Source organism: Mirounga angustirostris, unplaced genomic scaffold (genome assembly GCF_029215605.1).
Source record: "Mirounga angustirostris isolate CCGP_5_RB_7025 unplaced genomic scaffold, mMirAng1.0.hap1 SCAF_296, whole genome shotgun sequence".
Lineage (NCBI taxonomy): Eukaryota > Metazoa > Chordata > Mammalia > Carnivora > Phocidae > Mirounga > Mirounga angustirostris.
Window position 1 is genome coordinate 31,107 of NW_026992004.1, and position 9,748 is coordinate 40,854.

At 42.7% G+C, this 9,748-nt stretch overlaps 1 protein-coding gene across 1 annotated transcript; it reads right to left on the minus strand.

The window, feature by feature from the left end:
* Window positions 1-1,205: 1,205 nt before the first annotated feature.
* LOC135363449 (rho GTPase-activating protein 20-like) lies at window positions 1,206-7,561 on the minus strand. The gene is made up of 4 exons (XM_064583986.1): window positions 7,398-7,561; window positions 5,640-5,751; window positions 4,225-4,400; window positions 1,206-2,836 (listed from the first exon to the last, which is right to left on the minus strand). The coding sequence occupies exons 1-4, from the start codon at window positions 7,491-7,493 to the stop codon at window positions 2,639-2,641; spliced, it is 582 nt and encodes a 193-aa protein (XP_064440056.1). The 5' UTR covers window positions 7,494-7,561; the 3' UTR covers window positions 1,206-2,638.
* Between the last annotated feature and the right edge of the window lie 2,187 nt (window positions 7,562-9,748).

Consider the following 9,748-nt stretch of genomic DNA (forward strand, 5'->3'; position numbering starts at 1 on the left):
GATTAGGCTGAGAGTTGAACCTTGACTGGTGAAGCTCCAAAGCCCAGGTTTTTTCTATCGTATCACACGACTCTTCTATCTCTTTTTTAGTCAGTCTAGGTTTAGTCTCCTGGAGAGAGAAGAAGTGACTCGACCACTCTGAGTTTCCCGTTTAACGACACCCCTTTCCAGACCCCGCCAGAGTAGCATAAAGAACTCTGCCATTCCACAGGGGCCTAATGAAAATGTGCAGTTCACAAAGTTCCATCCGTCAGAGTTACTACTGCACATGTCCGGTTCAAAGAAGGGATTCTACCCCCTGGGGGACAAGAATGAGACCTCTCATTACCTTTTTTATCATGTTGTCTTCCAATTCCAAGCTTTCGGAATCAGGTGGGTAAAGAACGCATGGGGCTATACAAACGGATAAATTATAAGCTTTCATCTGATTGGATGACGAATGTTGCTCAATGTTGTATAGCACTCCAAAAAGGTATCGCAAGAGAACAACATTTGCTCTTGGCAGCTGGGCTAAAAGCCTAAGGTCAGAAAAACACACTTTTAAATTAGGCAAGTGATTCCACTTAGGAGGTTGGAAAAACAGAGACAGGGAACAGGATACATCCTTGTATATCTAGCACACAACCCGCTCTAGCAGCGTTCCAGGCATGGATGTATACAAAATTGTTGCACTGAATTCAGTTCCTGAGCCAGATACACACTTGCCTGGTTGGTTAAATGTCTGACAGACTTTTAAGGTCATAGCCCTGGCAGTTGTTGCTCTTGATCTGTCCTGGACCAGGGAATTTTGTCTACCAGTTTCATGGATCCAGAAGGTGTAAAACGGCCAAGGTGTCCACATTAATAAGATCAGGAGAAGAACAATAATAGCCCTAAAGTGTGCCTCTATTCTGAGCTGGCCCCCATGGGCGTGAAGAATTGAAACTCTTTGGCGTTGGTCATGATTATAGTGGGCAAAGCTGCAAAATGTAAGCCAATGTTTTCCTCATAGTATGTTGGGTATTATTTGGAGATGTGACCAGAGTAGAGTAATTATGCATCGTTACCTCCGGGCTGCCGTTATCATCTCCTCTTTGTTGCCTTGATCAATAACACCGAGCCATTTGTCATAGAGATCAGATAAAAATATACTTCCTTGGATATTTCTCAGAAAGTCCTTAGGGAGATAAAAAAAAATATGTGTATATATTATAGAAAAATATGCATTGGAAATATTCTAGAGAAAATATGTAGTTAAAAAATTCAGTTCAGCCCCCACTTCCTTCACAGATACCCAAACTGGGACCCACACGGAGCTCGGCTCTGACTCTCCATTGACTTGCACACGCAGGAGCAGGTGCTTGGATTTTCTCCCGCTAAAACTTAGAGGCATAAAAGCAGAGCTTAGCCTGTGGTGGAAATGAAGATAAAGCTCCCTTGTATCATCTGGAACTTATTTTGTATGTGTGCTTTTTTTGCAAAGTACCACAAACTGACAGCGTCTGGCTATAGACCATCCTAAATCCTATTAGCTTCTTGGACAGAAATACACATACCCATGTTGCTTGTTTTAGGCACACTGCTAGCTCTTAATTCTAGCAAGAAAAGGCCTGAAACAATCAAAACACAAACAGGTGGGCTCTGGCACACATATTAGGAAAGAAGTAGGTCTTCTCACTCGGGGTATGCGTGCTCCCTGGAAGAAAGCTACTCTCACAATTGCTTCATTCTTCCTTTTCTTAACTGTCTAAAAGTCGAGAGTCCAATGGCAGACTCACTGTGGTCCTGAGGATAGATTCATTTCTAGTTTAGGACAATATCCAGTTAGTTTGCCATGATAGTATCAAGGCCAAGGTTGCAGAGTCTCATTCTCCACCAAGATCCGTCAACTTCAAGAAGAGAAAAGTTTAGAAATGTCTAAGCACTCTCCCCACAAGTGCTCACCCTCTTCCTAGTCGGTGCTTATAACACGGAATCAGGAAAGAACCTCCTAACTCTTGCTAGAAAATGGATTCCATGTGTACACCTTACAGAGGGCAACACTCATCTTGCTACCTAGTGTATCATCATTCCTCTCCTGTCTCCTGATGCCTATATGTATATTACTACTGGATATCACTATGACCGCAGTGTAGGAGTGGTTACCTAAGTCATTTCTGGACTTTGCTATTGATCACATCTTCGAACATTAACGGGGGACAAGGGAAGACGAAATGTGACTGAGATTCTACGACTGTAGTCATTACTACGTTAACATAGGGTTGTTCAGAGCTGTACATAAGTGCCAAGGTGGATGGATTAAATTCTTTCCCTGTTCTATTTCTTTTGGAAAGTTTGCCTTCATTAGGAGGGGGGTGAGGATGTTTGCATGGGTAAACAGTGTGTATGTATCGGTGCGTATTTTGAAATTTATTATCATGACTAGTAGTCATTTCAGTATTAGTATTTTGCATGGAGTCTTTAGGAGTGAAAGTGGGGAGGGCGGTGTGTAGTGAAAACAAAGTATTTCTAATACATGGGGCTTTTAAATCCTAAAGTAGCTTCCTTAAATTTTGATTTTCTCAAGGGTTTTTTAGCTTGTCAGGTTCTTAATCTATTATGCCCTTTATGGTTCTTGAGGAGTCTTGTTGAAGGACTAAAGTGTGCCTCATAGCTTCAGTTACTCGTGTGTGGATAATGCTAGAACCTTCCCTACCTTTAAGACGGATGCGACCACATGAACAGATTCGCTGTACGGGTTCACTTTGACCCCAGAATTTAGTTTCTCCTTTAGGACCATGCAGGATTTTATATTGGCTGATTTGCTGAATATGCCTTCTGTGAGGGGCCCTTTTTGATTAATAAAGGAAAGCATATCCTGTAGGAAGAAAAGAAAAGTATATGGCATCTCATATCCACAAACGCAGAGCACAAGCTTGCCTGCATTTTGAAAGAGCACGGGAATATAATGGTACACTGTTTTAGAGTGGGAAGGAGTAAAGTCAATTTAGATTGGTTTCTTTTTTTCAGTGTCTTTCTATATAGTTTTGACCCAAATATCCATTTTACAATCATACAGTGAAACAGTTTAAAAACTTCTTTTAATCAGATTTTCCTGTCCACTGAGTTTCCACTTTTAAATCAAACTTCTCCGCTTCAAGGCCTTTGGGGAATCACCGTCTGTTTCCTAATTTAGCATTTCTTTCTCATTATTCCCTACATAGATGCTCTTCCCCAAGTATGGAAGTCTATTTAGGGAATACTCATTTCCCATTTGTTTATTTCTCTTTAAGTGACTGTATACTCCATTCCTACTTGTTCTATTTCCTTCCCTGTTTTAAAGTCAGGCTCAGAAACTCTCTTCTCCTTCTCTGATTACCCTCCCTTCTCATGAGTCTTTCATTGTCTTTTGCTGTAACTTCATATCCTTTCCTTGCTGTGTAGAAACTTAATAAGGGCTGGACTCAGGGAATCCAATGGATCTGAAGTCTATTATGCTAATTATATATTGTGTGAGCTGGGGCACATGCATCCTGTACTGAGGCTTTTCTGATTCCTTTAGGCAGTGCGGAGGATGATAATCCTAGCAAGCCCCTAAATTTCCTGTGATGCAAGGACCTGGGGTAGTAGCTAGCAGGTAACATGCTAGCTAAAATGATACATTTCTTCATAGCTAGCAGAACGTTCCCTACATCTCGCACAGTGCTTGCAGAGACACCGAATACTCAGTGAATGTCCACACTGACAATTCACTACAGCAGTTTGAGATAACACAGGCCAAACTCTGTGGCTTCCATTTGACATACTCTGTTAGGATTAACAGATTCCTATTTGCCAGAGGATGAGTCTATGCTTGTGTCAGATGTTTGCAGTTGTTAGACTGAGTAGACTCCGCTGAAGGAGACTTGAGACTCATGTGAGTGCAGGAAGGCAATGAAGGGAGAGTGTGAAGATGAGGTGGACTCTCAGAGACTCACATACACAGAGTCCATTTTGACTGATCTGAATAAGCCTCGGTGGGTCTTTGTGAAAACAAGACCCAGGTGGAATGGACAAGAATGTCTTTTCCTGTTGTATTTGCCTCATGACTCTGCTGGAACTAAGTCAGATTCTGTTCCTTGAAATAACAGTAACAGAGCTTCTCAGCCAAAACCAGGGGCTGTCTAATGACTACTCCATTTGAGGATAGATTTGGATGAGGACACGTGGCCTCTCAGAGTGTCCCCTCCTCAGGAGGGCTATAGAAGACCAAAGGAGATGACCTACCAGAATTGGGAAGGGAAGGTTGTCTTTATAACACATATCCATGAGCGAAACTCCAAAGAGCTGTACTGGCTTTGCGGAAGGTGGGGCTGTGCACTGGGTGTGCCTGCAAGTGCTGCAACCCCGACAAAAGGCCCTGGCTCTGAAAGAACGGCTTGTCACAGTCATAGGGCCGGAGTCTAAGGAAGAAGAGAGAGTACTAGTAGTAGTTGTTGTTTAATACGCTGAACCTTCTTTTTCCTTTTTTTTTTTTTTTTTACAGATTTTATTTATATTTTGACAGAGGGAGAGAGACAGCGAGAGAGGGAACACAAGCAGGGGGAGGGGCAGAGGGAGAAGCAGGCTTCCCTCAGAGCTGGGAGCCCGTTGCGGGGCTCGATCCCAGGACCCCGGGATCATGACCTGAGCTGAAGGCAGACGCTTAATGACTGAGCCACCCAGGCGCCCCAGACTCATCTTAATTCCTGATGACTTGTATTGTCCTAAAGATTTCCTCAAAGCAATGTGGTAAGCATCATAAAACCAAGAAATGTCAGAAATATGGAGGGATTGATGATACGTGTCTCCAGGTTCTGAATCATAAGTCTACCTTCTAAGGTGGACTGCTGCCAGGTAGCTGTGATTAGCTAGGCTCAAATCGTACTAGCTCTAGTCTCAGGGGCACTTCTCCTAGTCCTATTAATGGCTTTTTGTGGATTCCATCCATCATCTTATTTAGTGTTTACCACAATTCTAAGATTTAGACATTATTTTTATCCACATTTTAGAGATGTATAAACTGATGCTGAGCTGGAATAACTGGCGAAAGATAATATAGCTGGTAAATGGGGCACAGGACTTTACACTCTGGAGAGGTTTTTTGACATCAAGTCAAGTCCTTTTTTCTCAATGATGCCAGTTCTTTTCAACCCGCTTCAAAGGGCACTGGAATCCTGTGGTGCCTCAAGAGCCCCTGAGCCAAAAGAGGAGGAAGTGGAAGAAAGGCCCCTTGCTCTGGCTTCAACCAGAGCACATCTTATATACATAAATATATATATATATTGATTACATATTTATATAGTATAAGTATCTCATTATATATATATAACTATATATATATGTATGATGTTATACCCATTTAGAGCTTTGTTAGAAAAAATTCCTAAACACTGTAGCATACCATGATGAGTCCTAATGCCCTTATGATCTACACTAGAAACTTCTTGAAGTCAGACACCTCATCTTATCCTTTCTTTGGTCTCACAACAGTGTGGAACCTCCCTTGACCTGTGAGCCAGCCTTCGGAAGAAGGAGCACATGGAAATCCTTGCCCTGGCGATGCTCTGTGCTCCAGAACAGCTCTGTCTAAGCATCTCCCATGACCCCTGGTAACCTTGCTCTCTGCTTCTCACTAAAGCCAATTAAATTTCTCCCGGTACCTGCAGCCTTCTCGCTGTTAGCACGACTCATTGAGTTCTCGCCCAAGAGGGAAGTGATGTCTTCTCCAAATATCCTGAGGCAATTTTCAATGAGAAATTGTACAAAACAAATCTGTAACACAAAAAGACAAGAATGGGGTGCTCTTTTCCATAGGGCATAGTTATAAATCACATTTTGTATACAGACCTTGGATCTAAGAAAAAATGGGAAGGACTTCTCAGAAAAATTCAGAGTTGATAAAAATATGTAGAAACCAGGGGCGCCTGGGTGGCTCAGTCGGTTAAGCATCTGCGTTCGGCTCAGGTCATAATCCCAGGGTGCTGGGATCAGCCCTACATCGCGCTCCCTGCTAAGCGCGAAGCCTGCATCTCCCTCTCCCACTCCCCCTGCTTGTGTTCCCTCTCTCGCTGTGTCTCTCTCAGTCAAGTAAATAAATAAAAGTTTAAAAAAAACACAAAAAAACAGAAACACATAGAAACCAGAGTTCTCTCAGAAATAACTTAGAAAGAGTGATACTTTCCCGTGTACTTTGGGTACACATTTTAAAATACTGCCCATCCGTGGGCTAAGGTTATAATACGTGGCCTAGTTTAAGAGCTAACATTTTGGGATCAGTGGTTACGTCTTTAAGCCTAGGATAAATTTCGGGGCCCCTCTGTTGGGCGTCTGACTCTTGATTTCGGCGGAGATCACTATCTCATGGTGGTGAGATCCAGCCCTACATGGAGCCAACTTTGGGCTCCGTGATCAGCGGGGAATGGGCTTGGGCTTCTCCCTCTCCCTCTCCCTCTTCTTCTGCCCCTGCCCCGCTCACGCTCTCTCTTTCCCTCTCTCAAATAAATACATATCAAAATATAAATAAACAAGGATAATTTTCAAAGTAGCCTACCTTATTAAAGTTTACTTATTTTTTGCTTTTAAATTTTGTTTCCAGTTTTACTGAGCTGTAACTGATATATACCATCTTATGAAATTTTATAAAGTATGAACGACAACTTAAGAAAACCATTTCTTAAATTAAGAAGTATCATAAAGTTGGGAAGCAGGGATTTTGGTGGGGTTGTGAGGGAAAACCCACACAGCTGGAGAGAAAACGTATCTGTCTGTCTAACTTCAGTCCCTTCTCACGCATTGCTTTGCCTCATGCTGGCTCTCTCTGGGTGAGCTTGGGGAAGACCTGTCATCTTATTAGGATATTCTGGAATCTCTTGCTAGTTTCTATATGACGTAGCAGAGGTGAAATAGTAGCCGAGTACTTTTCTAGATGAGCCACAATTGGCAGAGGAAGGCAAATGTGTTTGGAGCCATGGGGGCTCATATTGCCCAAGCCACCCAGGATGTGCCAGTGATGACCGGAGGAGCTGGCTGTTGTCGCCATTGTGTAGTGAGGAAACCATGGCTTTGCCCAAGGTTACGACTCCCTCAGGGATTAGGCTGAGAGTTGAACCTTGACTGGTGAAGCTCCAAAGCCCAGGTTCTTTTCTATCGTATCACATGACTCTTCTCTCTCTCCTTTAGTCAGTCTAGTGTTTAGTCTCCTGGAGGGGGAAGAAGTGACTCGACTGCTCCGAGTTTCCCGTTTAACGACACCCCTTCCCAGACCCCGCCAGAGTAGCATAAAGAACTCTGCCACTCCACAGGGGCCTAATGAAAATGTGCACTTCACAAAGTTCCATCCGTCAGAGTTACTACTGCACATGTCCGGTTCAAAGTAGGGATTCTACCCCCTGGGGGACAAAAATGAGAGCTCTCATTACCTTTCTTATCAAGTTGTATTCCAATTCCAAGGTGCCGGAATCAGGTGGGTAAAGAACGTTTGGGGCCATACAAACGGATAAATTATAAGCTGTCATCTGATTGGATGAGGAATGTTGCTCAATGTTGTATAGCACTCCAAAAAGGTATCGCAAGAGAACAACATTTGCTCTTGGCAGCTGGGCTAAAAGCCTAAGGTCAGAAAAACACACTTTTAAATTAGGCAAGTGATTCCACTTAGGAGGTTGGAAAAACAGAGACAGGGAACAGGATACATCCTTGTATATCTAGCACACAACCCGCTCTAGCAGAGTTCCAGGCATGAATGTAGACAAAATTGTTGCACTGAATTCAGTTCCTGAGCCAGATAAACACTTCTCTGGTTAGTTAAATGTTTGACAGACTTTTAAGGTCATACCCCTGGCAGTTGATGCTCTTGCATGTGTCTTGAACCAGGGAATTTCGTCTACAAGTTTCATGGATCCAGAAGGTGTCAAACGGCCAAGGAGTCCAGATTAATAAGATCAGGAGAAGAACAATAATAGCCCTAAAGCGTGCCTCTATTCTGAAGTTGGGCCCCATGGGTGTGAAGAATTGAAACTCTTTGGCGTTGGTCATGATTATAGTGGGCAAAGCTGCAAAACGTAAGCCAATGTTTTCCTAATAGTATGTTGGCTGTATTTTGGAGATGTGACCAGAGTAGAGTAATTATGGCACCATTACCTCTTGGCTGCAGTTATCTTTTCCTCTTTGTTGCCTTGATCAATAACACCGAGCCATTTGTCATAGAGGTCAGATAAAAATATACTTCCTTGGATATTTCTCAGAAAGTCCTTAGGGAGATAAAAAAAATATATATATATCTGTATATACTATAGAAACTATGTATTGGAAATATTCCAGAGAAAATATGTAGTTAAAAAATTTAGTTCAGCCCCCACTTCCTTCACAGATACCCAAACTGGGACCCACACGGAGCTCGGCTCTGACTCTCCATTGACTTGCACACGCAGGAGCAGGTGCTTGGATTTTCTCCCGCTAAAACTTAGAGGCAAAAAGCAGAGCTTAGCCTGTAGTGGAAATGAAGATAAAGCTCCCTTCTATCATCTGGAACTTATTTTGTGCGTGTGCTTTTTTTTTGCAAAGTACCACAAACTGACAGGGTCTGGCTATAGACCATCCTAAATCCTATTAGCTTCCTGGACAGAAATACACATACCCATGTTGCTTGTTTTAGACAAGGTGCTAGCTCTTAACTCTAGCAAGAAAAGGCCTGAAACAATCAAAACACAAACAGGTGGGCTCTTCCACACATATTAGGAAAGAAGTAGGTCTTCTCACTCAGGGTATGCGTGCTCCCTGGAAGAAAGCTACTCTCACAATTGCTTCATTCTTCCTTTTCTTAACTGTCTAAAAGTCGAGAGTCTAATGGCAGACTCACTGTGGTCCTGAGGATAGATTCATTTCTAGTTTAGGACAATTGTCCAGTTAGTTTGCCATGATATTAATAAGGCCAAGGTTGCAGAGTCTGATTCTCCACCAAGATCCGTCAACTTCAGGAAGAGAAAACTTTAAAAATGTCTAAGCACTCTCCCCACAAGTGCTCACCCTCTTCGTAGTCGGTGCTTATAACACGGAATCAGGAAAGAACCTCCTAACTCTTGCTAGAAAATCGATTCCATGTGTGCAACTTACAGAGGGCAACACTCATCTTGCTACCTAGTGTATCATCATTGTTCTCCTGTCTCCTGATGCCTGTATGTATATTACTACTGGATATCACTACGGCCCCAGTGTAGGAGTGGTTACCTAAGTCATTTCTGGACCTTGCTATTGATCCCATCTTCGAACATTAACGGGGGACAAGGGAAGACCAAATGTGACTGAGATTCTATGACTGTAGTCATTTACCACGTTAACATAGGGTTGTTCAGAGCTGTTCATAAGTGCCAAGGTGGATGGATTAAATCCTTTCCCTGTTCTATTTCTTTTGGAAAGTTTGCCTTCATTAGGAGGGTGGTGAGGATGTTTTCATGGGTAAACTGTGTGTATGTATCGGTGCGTATTTTGAAATTTATTATCATGACTAGTAGTCATTTCAGTATTAGTATTTTGCATGGAGTCTTCAGGAGTGAAGGTGGGGAGGGCGGTGTGTAGTGAAAACGGAAAGTATTTCTAACACATGGGGCTTTTAACTCCTAAAGTAGCTTCCTTACATTTTGATTTTGTCAAGCGTTTTTCAGCTTGTCAGGTTCTTAATCTATTATGCCCGTTATGGTTCTTGAGCAGTCATGATGAAGGACACCAATCATAGCTTCAGTTACTCGTGTGTGGATAATGCTAGAACCTTCCC

What these genes read in the sequence shown, in the direction of transcription:
- LOC135363449 (XM_064583986.1), bottom strand. Translation starts at nt 7,493, where the DNA reads ATGACAGCTTATAATTTATCCGTTTGTATGGCCCCAAACGTTCTTTAC. An exon ending in AATACAACTTGATAAGAAAG is followed by an intron (nt 5,752 to 7,397) that starts GTAATGAGAGCT and finishes TTTGTGTTACAG; the next exon opens with ATTTGTTTTGTACAATTTCT. An exon ending in ACCTTCCCTTCCCAATTCTG is followed by an intron (nt 2,837 to 4,224) that starts GTAGGTCATCTC and finishes TTCTTCCTACAG; the next exon opens with GATATGCTTTCCTTTATTAA.